The 17,342-nt window shown below is 38.7% G+C and overlaps 1 protein-coding gene across 6 annotated transcripts in view; it reads left to right on the forward strand.

The window, feature by feature from the left end:
• The window catches only part of LOC127513801 (inactive rhomboid protein 2-like), a 69,377-nt gene that overhangs the window by 31,287 nt on the left and 20,748 nt on the right, over positions 1 to 17,342 (forward strand). For 4 of the 6 annotated variants that reach the window (XM_051895854.1, XM_051895851.1, XM_051895852.1 and 1 more), the window contains 5 exons: positions 7,627 to 7,836; positions 8,973 to 9,101; positions 11,369 to 11,487; positions 11,767 to 11,979; positions 12,092 to 12,203. In XM_051895854.1, the coding sequence (XP_051751814.1) occupies positions 7,627 to 7,836; positions 8,973 to 9,101; positions 11,369 to 11,487; positions 11,767 to 11,979; positions 12,092 to 12,203 (783 nt within the window). Of the gene's footprint in view, positions 1 to 7,626; positions 7,837 to 8,972; positions 9,102 to 11,368; positions 11,488 to 11,766; positions 11,980 to 12,091; positions 12,204 to 15,764; positions 16,475 to 17,342 lie in introns of those variants that run through there. The other 2 variants (XM_051895855.1, XM_051895857.1) reach the window with 2 other exon arrangements.

The raw sequence follows: 17,342 nt of genomic DNA on the forward strand, positions 1-17,342 counted from the left end.
ACATTGCGAACTGCAAGCTCTCAATCACAGTTCATTATCGATTAGTGATAGGCGGAATCACGCTGAATGACACAGACCAGAAGTGCTCTCTCTCTCTCGCACGATCCCAGTTCTCTGAGCCAGCGCGCGATCAGTTCTCCTTGCGCCTGAATGGTCAAATGCACACATAGTTGTCAAAATAATAATAATAAATACAGTCGGTTATGGCTTAAGTGGACGTAAACATTTGGGTGAAAACAGGATGTGTGTCAGTATCCATGGATTTGGTCTTAAAGGGACCGTAGCCTATATTTGTCATTAATGTTAATAAAACAACAAAATATGTTAAATAAATGTATACATGGTAAATAAACCTTCTGTATCTGAAAAACAAGTTTTTTAATTTGTATCTCTATAGTATTTGTTGTATTGTTTGTAATTTGTTTGTAAATTTCTTATATAACAACAATTATTGGTAATTATTGCCCTTTGAAGGTTATTGGACACTCTGAAATTTTTGTTCTTTAAGTTTGTGACAATCACATAAAAATGATTACTTTTTTCATTAGAGTAATAATAAAAAAGCTGTCCTACATTCATTAGTCTCACTGTGTTGTGCTTGGAAAACTGCAACATCAAAAAAAAAAAAAGAGAGAGAGAGAAATTAATAAATGTATAGGTATCGGTATCGGCGAGTACTAGAAAAAAAGTATCGGTACTCGTACTCGGTCCTTAAAAAATGGCATCAGTGCATCCCTACTAAACTATACAGGGCAGTGGTCAGCAATAGGCGGCCCGTGCGCCAAAACTGGCCCACCAGCAATAATATCTGGCCCGCGGCCGCAGCCAGATTATTTTAATAGCGGCTGGTTCTGAAATAGATCTTCGTCTCGTGGTGCCATCTAATATTATCACCGTGTCTATACCAGACGCGCCGCAACAGCTAAAGCTGTCTACACTGAACGCAACAAACCGACCATTGCAAAGCACTTGGACTACATCAGAAACAGAACGGGGAATCCGTTCATTGTCGGGAATATAATGTGTTGTGTCGCGCCGCATCCAGTGTAGACAATATCATTATAATGGGTTCTATTAACTTTTGTAGTGTCGCGTCGCGCCGCTCGCGTCTGGTGTCGGTGTTATATTCTTTGAAAACAGCGACAACTTAGTTGCAGATAAGACACGCCGGCTTTGCATTCACAAAACCAGGTAGGATTAACGCATAGTTGTCTTTCCAATCTTCTTTGTATGCCCTATTTTCGCTGTCAACTTTCCTCTTTAGACTCTTTGATACTGCCATTTTCTCTCTCCAGCTAGCTTCAATATTAACATCACTCTGCACACGATGTAATAGCGTACCTCCAGCATGCAAACAATTAAAAAAAAATTCAGTTTAGTGCATGAGGATGCCAAGGAATAATTCTGAGTGTAAAAGTTAGTAGGCTACGTTAAATAATTATTACAATAAGTTAGGATCCATTCTGTAACAAGCAAATTAAAATGTTACACACTTATTATTCACAATATGGAAAGAGGAAATAAAACATAGTTCGTTAAGAGCATGACTCAAACATGCCATTAATGGGCTTATTCAAGTTATTTTTATCCATTTCTCATCAACACAGACCGCCTGGTTTTAGCAAGGCGGTCTATGTTGCAAGTTGGTGAATGAAGATACTTGCCAGGTTTCGTGTTACTACTCTGCTTTATTAATTTATCCAGCGTAAAACCTGGACACTGCCACACAAATGTGGCTTTTTGTTAATGACTGTCCTACTACATGATTTAACACAGAGTAACAGCTCAATACCAGTTACAAAAGACACAGCCTTTCACAGGCACTTCTAGTTGTATTTTTCAATTAATTTCTTAAAGACCCACTGAAGTGTCTTGGAACGCACAGCATTATTCAGTGTGTTGACGTAATTTCAACTGAAACAGGAAGACAGGGCGATATATCGAACAGCCCCGCCAATAGCCAGTAGCATTTCGTTTATATCACAGCTCGGCCAGAGCCGTTAAACTCAGTAAAACCTGTTTCCTTTTAATATCTAACCGTTTATCCTCCTAATCTCCTCTATATCACTTTAAAATATAGCATTCTCTGCAGAATGTAAATGGGTCCGATACCTTTCGTGGTCTGAGCCGACTCGCGGATATGATCCGCTCTGTGCTCTCGTGTCCCTGGGCCAGAGCAGACTGTGCTCGCGCTGCGGCGGTTCACGTGACACTAACGCGAAAACGGACTTCATTTGCATCAAAGGAAAGCATATTTACACTATCTGAATCGTTCCGTATTCTCTATATAGTGCACTATGTTCCATTCACCATGTAGAAAGTAGTAAATGTGTGAACAAATGACCAATTTCAGCCACAGCTCAGTGTCTGTTGATAGTGTAGGAGGGGGCGGGACTTCAGATTCTAGAGAGCATTTGATGGGACAGAAGATTTGATGAGAAGCTGAAGTGCGATGTGATGTCATGAAAATCCGTGATCCATTTTAGCGGAAGTGAGAGACTGTAAGTTTTGAATGGTTATATCTCCTAAATGCGAATTTTGTCATTGTTTTGGAACACACCAGATTATTCATAATATTAAGGCTAACATTCATACTAAAAGCTAAAAAAACTTCAATTTTGATTTCAGGGGGACTTTAAATTATCCTTTGACTATGTTCTGGCCCACCATCTAGTGGCGAAACTTTTTTTTGGCCCGATGCCAAACTTAATTGCCGACCTCTGATATAGGGCCTTGAAAATGAAGGTTTCAAAAGGAAAGTTTATTAAGAATGAGAATCTAGAACGATATTAAGATATCTTGAATACTTGAGTTACAGGCATGCAAACTTTGGAGAAGAAATATTTATGACACTAAGACAGGTACAGGTGCTGGTCATATAATTAGAATATCATCAAAAGGTTGATTTATTTCACTAATTCCATTCAAAAAGTGAAACTTGTATATTATATTCATTCATTACACACAGACTGATATATTTCAAATGTTTATTTCTTTTAATTTTGATGATTATAATTGACAACTAAGGAAAATCCCAAATTCAGTATCTCAGAAAATTAGAATATTACTTAAGACCAATACAAAGAAAGGATTTTTAGAAATCTTGGCCAACTGAAAAGTATGAACATGAAAAGTATGTGGATGTACAGCACTCAATACTTAGTTGGGGCTCCTTTTGCCTGAATTACTGCAGCAATGCGGCGTGGCATGGAGTCGATCAGTCTGTGGCACTGCTCAGTTGTTATAAGAGCCCAGGTTGCTCTGATAGTGGCCTTCAGCTCTTCTGCGTTGTTGGGTCTGGCATATCGCATCTTCCTCTTCACAATACCCCATAGATTTTCTATGGGGTTAAGGTCAGGCGAGTTTGCTGGCCAATTAAGAACAGGGATACCATGGTCCTTAAACCAGGTACTGGTAGCTTTGGCACTGTGTGCAGGTGCCAAGTCCTGTTGGAAAATGAAATCTGCATCTCCATAAAGTTGGTCAGCAGCAGGAAGCATGAAGTGCTCTAAAACTTCCTGGTATACGGCTGCGTTGACCTTGGACCTCAGAAAACACAGTGGACCAACACCAGCAGATGACATGGCACCCCAAACCATCACTGACTGTGGAAACTTTACACTGGACCTCAAGCAACGTGGATTGTGTCCCTCCTCTCTCTTCTTTCAGACTCTGGGACCCTGATTTCCAAAGGAAATGCAAAATTTACTTTCATCAGAGAACATAACTTTGGACCACTCAGCAGCAGTCCAGTCCTTTTTGTCTTTAGCCCAGGCAAGATGCTTCTGACGCTGTCTGTTGTTCAAGAGTGGCTTGACACAAGGAATGCGACAGCTGAAACCCATGTCTTGCATATGTCTGTGCGTAGTGGTTCTTGAAGCACTGACTCCAGCTGCAGTCCACTCTTTGTGAATCTCCCCCACATTTTTGAATGGGTTTTGTTTTCATCCTCTCCAGGGTGCGGTTATCCCTATTGGTTGTACACTTTTTTTTCTACCACATCTTTTCCTTCCCTTCGCCTCTCTATTAATGTGCTTGGACACAGAGCTCTGTGAACAGCCAGCCTCTTTTGCAATGACCTTTTGTGTCTTGCCCTCCTTGTGCAAGGTGTCAATGGTTGTCTTTTGGACAACTGTCAAGTCAGCAGTCTTCCCCATGATTGTGTAGCCTACAGAACTAGACTGAGAGACCATTTAAAGGCCTTTGCAGGTGTTTTGAGTTAATTAGCTGATTAGAGTGTGTCACCAGGTGTCTTCAATATTGAACCTTTTCACAATATTCTAATTTTCTGAGATACTGAATTTGGGATTTACCTTAGTTGTCAGTTATAATCATCAAAATTAAAAGAAATAAACATTTGAAATATATCAGTCTGTGTGTAATGAATGAATATAATATACAAGTTTCACTTTTTGAATGGAATTAGTGAAATAAATCAACTTTTTGATGATATTCTAATTATATGACCAGCACCTGTATGTTCTATTCAATTGAGTTGATAGAAAAACATGATACATTTCTAGTTTTAACATTATTTGTTCTTCAGATATTACTCTTTAAAAGAAAAAAAGTTTCAGCTGTATTCAAAGTGACCCACATTTGGTGTTTGACCACTGAAAATGTGTACAATTTACCAATTTACTCATGAAGCCACATTAAGATCTCCATATCTCTGGGATTGAACCATATAGGGCCTTAAAAATGAAGATACCAAAAGGAAAGTTAGTTAAGAACCAGAATCTAAAAGTATATTAAGATATCTTTAATAATTCTTGAGTTACAAGGCATGCAAACTTGAGGCAAAAAACACAAGTCCTTTTTGACATTTTTGTACTGTCACTGTTGGCATATAATGAAAGAAAGATTGCCAAAGTCAACAGATTTTACTAATAGACTGACCAATCTCTGTGTAAAAATAAAATAATGATGCTGCCATCTTTCTAAAGTCATTTTTACACCCCTGTAAATTGCCTCCAAATCGCAGGTAAAAATTGTCATTTTGACCCCCTTTACAAAATAGTGCATTACTCAGTAAATATACATCCATGAAATTTAATATTTTGGCCTTCATCACTATTTATGTTTGTCTTTCTATAGAAAAAAATATTAATACAAAATAAAAAATTTGAGCTGGGGAAGTTTCCGAAATATGGTTGATTTGACATGGAATGACCCATCTGTGTCAACTAAATTAAATCTGGAAAACAGGATGTCCTCATTCAACTAAATAATACAAATTCACATACTACTCATTATCACAGCAGTAAGCACTAGCCTGGGTTGCGTTTCCCAAAAGCATTTTTTGCAGCTTATTTCAATATTGTGATAATATTGTGTACCGTCATAAGCTTCAACAATTATTGTGACATGAAAATTTTATATTGTCACATTCCTAATCCGAACTGTTAGTTTTGTGATCCGTTACACCCCTAATATATTGGCTAAAACAGATTGCTTTTGACTGTCTTCTACTCAACTCTGTAACTGTTAACTCGGTTTCAAAAGTTCAGTTTAAACATCAGTGAAATTAGTCATAGAACATATATTTCTAGCTCATTCAGGACATGTTTTTGCATTCAGTCTGCACAGGTGTTTTTTGGTCCAGATGGGGTGTTTTTGGTTAGTGTGTCACATTTCGCTGTGATTTTTTAAAATTTATTTATTTTTTTATTTATTCATTAATTTTTTTTTTTTTTTTTTTTTTTTTTGTGCTATAAGCAACATGTTGAAAACATTATTATTCATATTTTTTTTTAAGTTGTTTTCATTCCATTCCCATGCACTCCATCTAGCTGTTTTTAAAAGCAAGACCATGTCCTGTGTGAACTACTCCTTGGGTATTCTGTGCTGCCTGCTTTCAGTAAGTGTAGTCTGGCAAGACGCCTTTCCTGTAGCAGCTGGGGGCTGGGCTGACTGCAGACTAGCAAAACATTAAAAGTGGTTATTATGGAATTTACATATCTCTGTAAAGACATTAATTGCGTTCATTTTTTTTAGATTAGCTGCATATTTTGAGGCCTTTATATGATTGTATGACTTTGCCTTGTATTTTGTTTTATTTATTCTCATGGCTGTTATAGTTGAGAGCTCTGATCAGTATACAGTATTTATTCGGTTTATGGATGCACACATTTCTGTGTAGCTCTGAATCCTTTAATAAGATATTAAGGACATTTTGTCAGTTATGTCATGACAGCTCTCAGAGAGATTGGCATGATAATAATGGACATGGTAATGTTAATATATTTGGTCTTGGCGGAATAGATCTGCTACGCTGCTGCCAACGCAATTAAAGCTGCACTGTTTTAGAAAAAAGCTGCACTGCTCTAGATTTGGAGTATGGAGCACAGTTCTGCAGCAGCTAACAAGAAAACTGTTGCTATACATTTGTAAAGGAACTTTTTACCCTGCACAGTTGCACAGGGTAATGGGAGAAATAGACTATACAAGCCAATATATGCATGCTGCTGAGTGGGAAAACAAGCTGCTGCATAGGCAGATATGCATACATCTGCACATATGAAAGACCATAGACTGTAAGTTATCCACTGGAAGCAAGTTGCAGAGAACCCAGGTGTAGTTTTATTAATAATCCAAACATAAACAAAATACAAAACAAAGACTTGGCTTGGCTTGGCTTGGCTTGGTATGGTATGGTATGGCATGGCTTAACAAGAAACATAGAACTCACCAACCAGTGTTTTTTTTGCTTCTTCGAAGAGCCATGAGACTGCATGTTTTAATATCTATGTGTGCCTGGGCTTAACACTAGTGGCCTATGACTATGTGTGCCTGGGTTACCTTGCTGAATGGCTTAGCTCTAGAAACGCGCAATATGTGTTCTCATTAACAAAAGATATACGTTGCGAACTGATAGAGATCGGAAACCCAGCAACCACCTGAGCAAGTATCATAATTCAATCATTTTATGTTTCATTGTTATGATCCTTATACTCTTATTGATAAGTGAAAGCTGTTGAGACAATAAAGAAAGACTGTGCTCTGATGCTGCGTGCAGCTGAAATCAACCGCACACATTACCATAGCTAATAAAAACATTACCCTTGAAAATAAATGAACACGTCATTAGAGTTGTTCAGCTAAACATGGTAACCCCGGTAAAAGCGCGAATGCTTATTTCACTTCACTTTATTATTTCTAAAGCTTAGACAGCGTATCCTTACAGCAGTTATATGCAATAGTCTGCTTGCTGCTACATGAACACAATTGCGTGAACACTGCAGCTTATATGGTTAGTAAATCATGCCACAGACTGTTAAACATAATGCTTAAGCTGTTATGATTGCTCATTTAATAAGGAAACCACACAATATGCACAGAAATATGGAATAAAAGAGTGTTCACTTATCTTAGATGTTGATTTCAGATGCTTTCTGAAAACGCACTGCAGACTGCTAACAGCAACACTACCTGTATTTAAAAGTTGAGCCACAACCAATCAGCTGCGCTATGTAGATAATGATGTGATCACTACCAAATGAGTTAAGGACCTACCAACCTGCGCCATCTAGAGTTTCATTCCAGAACTAGGTATTTAATAATATGTGTGTTTTAATTTAATGCCAGCACTACTGAATCACAGTCTTTGTCTCTGTCACTCTTAAGATTGTGGATCCTTTGGCTCGTGGGAGGCAGTTCCGTTATGAAGATTCTGAGCGGCCGAGGACACCCCATACAGCATATCCTCCTTTGACCCCAGGTGTGACCTCTCTCTGTTCGTTCACCAGCCAGCGCTCTGGTTACACACATTTGCCGAGGAGAAAAAGAGAATCTGTGGCTCGTATGAGCCTCCGTGCCGCGTCCAACCTTCTTAAGGTGTGTTTGTCACCATGGAATGCCTTTACATCATACCTCTATAGATGTTTAATTAGTGTTTAAGATCTTTTTGCATGTTAGTATTCACCTCCTGGTAAAGTACTTGTATGTGTATACATTTAAAGGGTTAGTCCACCCAGAAATGAAAATTCTGTCATCATTTACTCACCCTCATGTCTTTCCGTAAGACTTTCGTTCATCTTCGAAACACAGATAAAGATATTTTAATGAAATCCGAGAGATTTCTGTCCCTTCATTGACAGTCCATGCAACTACCACTTTGAGAAATGATAAACAGAAATGGTAAACAGAAGTTAAGCATGCTTGCTTGATGTGCGAGAACCAATGATGTTCATTCTTGTGTGTTATGCAGCACGTTTGAGCTTCCGCAAGAACCAAAGAGGTTTGTTCTTATGTTTCAAATTAATATGATTGAGCTTCTGTTTATGTTTGCTGATCAGTGTTTATATGTGAGTAAAAGCCTAAATTAAATCTGTCCATCATATAAAGCCATCAAGTCTCTTCGAAAATTTGTAATAAACTGCTAGATTCATATGGATTGGTTTTTACGATCTCATTTTGAAATTTTTAAAGCGACAAAGTGGTAGTTGCGTAGACAGGACAATGGACAATGACAGTGGACAGAAATCTGGACAATGGACAGAAATCTCTCGGTTTCATTTTAAATATCTTCCTTTGTGTTTCGAAGATGAACGAAAATCTTCCAGGTTTGGAACGACATGAGGGTGACTAAATTATGACAGTTTTTTTCATTTTTGAGTAAACTAACCCTTTAAATGGATACTTCACCCTTAAATGAAAATTAATTCATAATTTGCTCACCCTGGTGTTCTAATGCCGTATGCCCTTCTTGCTTTTATGGACCACAAAAGGAGAATTTTTTTTTAAAATGTCCCACTTGTTCTCATCCATATAATGGCAGTGAATAGTGACCAGCATCAAGCTTTTTAAATAAAGATGCAAAAGTATCACAGAAAGCATGCAACACTTTATATTCCAAGTGACTGTTCCACTGAGTTCAATTTCTTTTTTTTTTTTTTTTTGCTTTGCTTGTATTATATTGCAATAAGTGAGATTGTGTCATGTGGTACTGTCCTCTCCTTCTGGTCCTGTAGGGTCGACAGGGTCTACAAGGTACTCAAACTGCACGTGGATTTCAAAGGAGGAGTTTTGCTCGGCACAGCTGGCTCGAGGAAGACACTGTGGACACAGCAGACACCTCTGATTCAGTGTTTTTTAGCAAAGTGCGTATATTTATCTGGGTTTGTCTCCAATCTTTTCTTAATTGTATTGTATGTATACTTGTAGTGTACTTTAAAAACTTAAAAGTATTATTTTTTTTTTTTTTAAATGCACTTGCAGATAAAATTAAATTAATGAAATAAAATGCTACTTAAGTATGCTTAAAGAGAGTACACTTTCATGAATGTTTATTAACAATTTTGTACACTTTTAAAAATTGCACTTTGTAATAAGTTAAAATGAAAAGTTTTACCCTAAAGTACGTTTTAAATCATTGTTTTAATAACCTTTTGTTGTTACACTTATTTTGTTGTGTTGACTAAATGCTTGTCAGTACATTTGGCAGTACACTTCAACCATACTTCAGAGACAGTAGAATTGTAAAGTTACATAAGAAGGTTTACTTAAGAGTGCTTTTATGAGCCACTTTAGTAGAACTTAAATTCAACTAATTGCATTCAGTATAAATTTAAACGGCCGTTTCACACCGCAAGCGCAAGCAGCGCATCAGCTTCACGTCAGCATAACTACATCGTCACTGCAGCTGCAGACATGCATCAAAAAAGACCGCAAACTCAGGTTTGATTTGGGTAGTGCTAGAGCCTATGTTTATATAATCATATTTTCTGGCTAGTTTACTTTAGTTTTTTATAATACACCATACTTTCACCCAAACTGAATAATTAAAAACAAGTTTTTAAATGGGTAAATCTTTTATAAATATTTTTGATTCTTAATTTTCTTTTCTGACATATTCCACTTCTTGTTAAAACACACTAGACATGCTTATTCTTTGCATTTTGAGCACTTTTGTGTGAAATCATATTTATTTTGTCCATCAAAAGTGTGCTTTTACTTTTAATTGAGTGTCAGCAGCGCAGCAAAAATAGTCTCTGCGCCGAAACCTGACGCTCCTGCTCCCAGTGTGAATGCACTCACTGGTTAACATGCACGCCAGAAAAAAAATATGCGCCACTCACGCTTGCGGTGTGAAACGGCCGTAATAAATTTTTATTTTATTGCAAAAAACATGCACTTAAGTGTCAGAAATCATTATATTCTGTTTGCACTTAAAGTGTCATGAAATCCCCCCTGTTTTAGCCCGGTCGTTCACACATCAGAGCTGGAAAAATCTGAGAAAAATGGGCATGTAAAGCTCTGGAAAAATGGGATTGGAAGAGAACAACCAATAGAACACAGGCCTACAACACACTCATTATACAGAATTATGAATATTATTAAATGAGCATGGAGAAAAATGACAAGAAAATCCCAAGCTCAAGGGAGAAATGCGGAAGAACATTTAAAACATTTAAAAATAATAATATCTTAATTAATAATATTTTAATTATCATTTGCTTGCTCCTAGTATCATAACAATCGTATTTTTTATTTATGTGTTCGTATTCAAACGAAACATACTACACAAGGTTTGTGTGTCCGAACGCAGAGCAGGCAGAGGTGACTGAGCAGCACTTTTATGACATTTGAATTCTCTGCTGAGATCTTGTGCGAACAAATTTTCCATTTGTGCTGGTGGACAACAGCAAAACAAACCGCCTGCACCAAAACTTCAGCTCTGGTCGCGTCGCAGGGAAACGCATTTTTGTGTTGTAGCATTGAGGAAACGAGCACCTAAGACCCATATCTCTGAATGACAACAATAGGCAATGAGACAGAAGCAACAAAAGGTGATACTTCCTCATGCATAATACTGCAATTATAATCTTATGCATACTACGGTGCAGGGACTGAATTGAACATGCTCTTTCTCATGAATAAATGCAGAGAAGCGCTCAGAACCGGGTGACGTAGATTCGCCCCTGCAAGCCTATCTATCACATGCTCGAGGACCGAAGCTACGTCACAAAATAGACTTTGCTTTTCACACTGGAAGTATGAAATTGCTCTGAAAAATGCAAAAATAATACATTTTCACTTGTTGATAAACTTCATGAGTGCTATTAGTGTTTTCAGTGACTGCCTGTACATATCTGTTCACATCTCAAAAAATGTGTTCTGGGGTTCCATGACACTTTAAGTTTATTCTTTTAAAAAGTATATTATTCCCATAATAAGTACTCCTTCTAAAAGTATGCAAAAGTGACACTCTGTCAAACTGTTTTTTGTTGTTTTGAAAATTTTACTTGAGATATTTGTTTAGCTCTTGACTGAATAGGTTGGTAGGTAGGTAGGTACTGTAGATAGATGGATAGATAGATAATGCATACATGTTTTTAATGAATGTCTTTGTTCCTCTCTTTCACAGGTAGATGTTCATGAGGAGCTTTATTCTATGGCAGATGATGTTTTTGAGTCACCCCCTATATCAGCTTCTTGTCCTGTGGCAAATGTTTCTTTGGGCGAGGGGATATTATTCCCAAGCTTGTAAGTTAAAAACAGAAATTTGAAAGAATTTAAAAACACTGAATTTGTTTAACACTGAACTGACTTCAGCTGAACAACAGCTGAAATGCATAATTTTCCTTTTATCACTTTAAAGCTGCTTTGAAACAATCTGTATTGTATAAAGCGCTGTATAAATAAAGGTGACTTGACTTTAATTTATAACAGTACATCTGTTGCCTTACAAAGCCTATTCAGTAAATATTTCAATTTAGTACACACCTGTTTTAATCCTACCGTTCCTTTTCTCTTCATCTCCAGAGGAAAAAAGGATGTCCCCAAAACTGTGACGACCTCTGGGAAAGCCTCTTCTCATCGTGGCGGTCGAATTGCCTCCAAAGTGAAGCACTTTGCGTTTGATAAACAGAGGCGTCAGTATGGGATGGGTGTGGTGGGGAAGTGGCTGAACCGACACTATAGACGCAGCCTCAGCAGCCAAGTACAGAAACAACTGGAAGATTTTCACAGTCATCGGTGAGTAAGAAAACCCAATTAGGCTCCTCAAAATTGCCAGGAGCTTCTCAGCCTTAGATGTTGCTTTTAAATTATTCAGAGAAGTTGTGATCATTAATTGTTTCTTTGTCAGGCCATATTTTACCTACTGGATCACCTTTGTGCATATTGTCATAACACTGCTGGCCTGCATTACATATGGATTTGCTCCTGTGGGCTTTGCCCAGCATTCTACTACTCAGCTGGTAAGATAACAAAAATAGTGTGTTAGGATGACGCTGAACCTCTCAGCTATAGGAATATACAGGTGCTGGTCATATAATTAGAATATCATCAAAAAGTTGATTTATTTCACTAATTCCATCCAAAAAGTGAAACTTGTATATTATATTCATTCATTACACACAGACTGATATATTTCAAATGTTGATTTCTTTTAATTTTGATGATTATAACTGACAACTAAGGAAAATCCCAAATTCAGTATCTCAGAAAATTAGAATATTGTGAAAAGGTTCAATATTGAAGTCACCTGGTGACACACTCTAATCAGCTAATTAACTCAAAACACCTGCAAAGGCCTTTAAATGGTCTCTCAGTCTAGTTCTGTAGGCTACACAATCATGGGGAAGACTGCTGACTTGACAGTTGTCCAAAAGACGACCATTGACACCTTGCACAAGGAGGGCAAGACACAAAAGGTCATTGCAAAAGAGGCTGGCTGTTCACAGAGCTCTGTGTCCAAGCACATTAATAGAGAGGCGAAGGGAAGGAAAAGATGTGGTAGAAAAAAGTGTACAAGCAAAATATGGGTTACCGCACCCTGGAGAGGATTGTGAAACAACCCATTCAAAAATGTGGGGGAGATTCACAAAGAGTGGACTGCAGCTGGAGTCAGTGCTTCAAGAACCACTACGCACAGACATATGCAAGACATGGGTTTCAGCTGTCGCATTCCTTGTGTCAAGCCACTCTTGAACAACAGACAGCGTCAGAAGCATCTCGCCTGGGCTAAAGACAAAAAGGACTGGACTGCTGCTGAGTGGTCCAAAGTTATGTTCTCTGATGAAAGTAAATTTTGCATTTCCTTTGGAAATCAGGGTCCCAGAGTCTGGAGGAAGAGAGGAGAGGCACACAATACACGTTGCTTGAGGTCCAGTGTAAAGTTTCCACAGTCAGTGATGGTTTGGGGTGCCATGCCATCTGCTGGTGTTGGTCCACTGTGTTTTCTGAGGTCCATGGTCAACGCAGCCGTATACCAGGAAGTTTTAGAGCACTTCATGCTTCCTGCTGCTGACCAACTTTATGGAGATGCAGATTTCATTTTCCAACAGGACTTGGCACCTGCACACAGTGCCAAAGCTACCAGTACCTGGTTTAAGGACCATGGTATCCCTGTTCTTAATTGGCCAGCAAACTCGCCTGACCTTAACCCCATAGAAAATCTATGGGGTATTGTGAAGAGGAAGATGCGATTTGCCAGACCCAACAATGCAGAAGAGCTGAAGGCCACTATCAGAGCAACCTGGGCTCTTATAACACCTGAGCAGTGCCACAGACTGATCGACTCCATGCCACGCCGCATTGCTGCAGTAATCCAGGCAAAAGGAGCCCCAACTAAGTATTGAGTGCTGTACATGCTCATACTTTTCATGTTCATACTTTTCAGTTGGCCAAGATTTCTAAAAATCCTTTCTTTGTATTGGTCTCAAGTAATATTCTAATTTTCTGAGATACTGAATTTGGGATTTTCCTTAGTTGTCAGTTATAATCATCAAAATTAAAAGAAATAAACATTTGAAATATATCAGTCTGTGTGTAATGAATGAATATAATATACAAGTTTCACTTTTTGAATGGAATTAGTGAAATAAATCAACTTTTTGATGATATTCTAATTATATGACCAGCACCTGTATATTATGTAACGTAGCTGACATGGAAGCAGACTAAGACAATGGTGTAGAGGACCTAGGTGCGGTTTAGGGATGCACCGAATATTCGGCCACCGAAAAGTTTCGGCCGAAAATGGCCCAAAAGTGCATTTTCGGTTTTCGGCCGAAATACTTTTATCACCGAAACAATACGGCCGCAATGTTGTGATGACGCAAACAGAAACCGCGACCTGCACGTGCTTGTCTGAAGCAACATGTCTGCGGTGTGGACGTATTTCAGTATATCTGAGAAAGACCCACGGACAGCGATTTGCAAAACATGTAATGCCGAAATTTCAAGAGGGTGTGCATCTGCAAAGACTTTCTCCACGTCGGGTTTAATTTATCACCTGAAATCCAAACATTCCGATCGCTAAGCTGAATATGAGAGGAACGCGGCACAGAAAAGGAAAACGTCTCCGAGCAGGCCCACTCTGTCTGTGGCGGACGTTTTTGAAAAGGCAAGGAAGTTTCCCAGTGATGGTGTCAAGGCAAAGGGCATTACACAAAAGATTATGGAATTCATTGCCTTAGACGATCAGCCGTTCTCTGTCGTAGAAGATGTGGGATTTCGTAGGCTGATCGAGCATATTGAGCCCCGTTATGTCATGCCAAGCAGACGACATTTCTCAGAGGTGTGTTTACCTGAGCTGTTTAATGTTGTTGCAGCTCACGTCCATGAGCATATAGCTGCAGGTATTTCAGCAATCAGTTTCACGACAGACATATGGAGCTCAGACGTCAGCATTACCAGTATGCTCAGTCTAACCGCACAATGGATCAACGCTGATTTCCAGCTGCAAAAGATTCTGCTCCATTCACAAGAGTTTCGAGGGTCACATACAGCAGCAGCCATTTCTGATGCATTCGCCAATATGTTCGAAACCTGGCATATTGAACAATCTAAAGTGCATGTCATTGTCAGTGACAATGCAAGAAATATGACAAAAGCGATAGAAGACAGCCAGCTGAAGGGAATACGGTGCATGGCCCACACACTACATCTGGCTGTGAATGAGGGAGTGTTGTCTCAACGCAGCGTAAAAGACGTACTGGCTATAGGCAGAAGAATTGTTGGCCACTTTAAACATTCTCAGCTGGCCTATTCCCGCTTGCAGTCTATGCAAGATCAGTTTGGAACACCAATAAAACGGTTCCAGCAAGACGTGAGTACGCGGTGGAACAGCACTTTTTACATGTTGCAAAGCCTCTTTGAGCAAAAGCGAGTCTTGGCTGCATATAGCGCAGACCACGAGCTCCCCGCGACATTCACTTCACACCAGTGGGTCTTAATAGAGAACATTCTCTCTCTTCTTGCCCCCTTTGAGCAACTAACTAAAGAGATCAGCTCCTCCTCTCCTAAGCAAAGTGGTTGAGACGGACCACGGAGTGAAAACAATGAAAAGTACACTCTTAGAGTCTGTCAGCACACGTTTCACTGAGGTCTATTCGGATCCTCTGCACTTCATCGCGACTGTACTTGATCCGCGTTATAAAGACCATTACTTGGATGCGGAAATAAAGCAGCACGCACAAGAAATGATCTAGGCCGCGATGGATGCGGATAACCCGCGTGGAGACGGAGCAGCGCCCAGCGCAGGAGAAGGAGATCAGAGCGCAGAAAAAAAGACTCGTCTCTCTGCACCAGATGAGGGGCATGCACCCTCGTTGTCTGATATGTTCAGTGAAATCCTGCAAGAAAGTGCCTCAAATAATAATAATAGGTAGGCTATTCTGTTCTTAGGCTACTATATATGTGACTATCAGATTGTAGCCATATTTCTGCTAGATATTTTTTTAATTTGATAAAAATGTTTATTTATGAACTGGCCCTATTTAAATACACTCTCTCAAATCTTTCTCAAATGTCAGGCAGATGACAAGCTCAACCGCTCAACAGCTAGATGGTTATCTGTCTGAAGTCCCCATTCCCAGAAGTGATAACCCTCTTGCCTACTGGAGAAGTAATCACGGCCGCTTTCCTGACCTGGCAAAGATGGCACGCAAGTACTTGTCTGCTCCGTGCACAAGCACTGACAGCGAGAGACTGTTCAGTGCAGCAGCTCATGTTCTCGATGAGAAGAGGAACAGACTTCACTGTGATAAAGCAGAGAAGCTACTCTTCGTCAAGAAAAACCTGCCACTTTACCTCAAGAAGTAGAATGGGCTTGTCTAGTGTTTAAATATTTATTATCCACTTTGCATATCTGCAATTCTTGGTGCATTTGTTGTTGTTAAAGTTCTACAGTTAACATATGGGCTATGGCAGTCTTTGTTTTGATACACTATTATGTTGAAGGCCTACAGAGAAAATATTGTTGTATCTTTAAGCAGTTGCACTTGTTCTGAATGCACTTTCTTGTAGTAGTCCTACAGAGAAAAAATTAAAATGCACTTGACCTAAATGCACTTTGTTTTTATGAGAGAACATTTAATTTAAAAACCTTTCTGCAGGCCAGTAGGCCTGTACATTATTATTTAATGTACACATGAGTGGGGTCAAGTTAAACTTTTTAGTTTGAATTTTATTTTATACTGTGCATTGTTGCAATGTGCTAAATAAATATTTGCATAATTTGTAATTGATTTATTCTTTGAAACTTTAATATTAATTTATGCAATTGCAGTGTCTTGATTTTAGTAAAGTTAGTACACAGTCATAGCCATAAATGCAATGGTACTAATAATTGGCATAATTTCTTTCAGTGTTTCGGTTTTCGGTTTTCAGCCTTGGTTTCATCTTTTTCGGTTTTGGCCAAGAATTTTCATTTCGGTGCATCCCTAGTGCGGTTTATTACAAAGATGATAATCCAAAAACATGACAAATGAACTACAAACTTGAGCTTTACATGAAACAAAAACCTAAACATGAACTAAGAACTTGACTTGTCTGATGACAATAACCTGACACATGAGCTATGGAAACAGCAATACATACTTTAATACACAACCACTAGGCAAGGCAAGCATGAGGGCCAATGCTGCATTCACGCCATGTCATAATTACTGTAATTTCGAAATGGCAACGTGTAACATTCTTAAACTGGGAATTATGCATTTCTATTGCAACACTATCAACGCCCAATTGAATTTGGAGCAGTCAGGTGATACAGTGGTGATGTGGTACAAGTAGAAGCTCTCAGAAAATTTCCAGTTTACAAGCTGTATAACGAGCTCCACGCAGAAGCGAATGCTTTTTACAAGTTGAAATCTCATAATTATGGCAATTACAACATGGCGTCACTGCACCTTAAATACCTTATTCAGGGGAACACATGACTATGACAATCAATGAACAAACAGAACTCATAACTATGACTGACAACATACACAATAAAAGACATGAAAACTTGAACATTAACAAAACTTAAAACAGACGTGACATATTGTACATTATTAATAACATTGGAAGATGTTGCAAAAAAAAAACATCAGACATGACAAAATCAC

This window comes from Ctenopharyngodon idella, chromosome 6 (assembly GCF_019924925.1).
Source record: "Ctenopharyngodon idella isolate HZGC_01 chromosome 6, HZGC01, whole genome shotgun sequence".
Taxonomy (NCBI): Eukaryota; Metazoa; Chordata; class Actinopteri; order Cypriniformes; family Xenocyprididae; genus Ctenopharyngodon; species Ctenopharyngodon idella.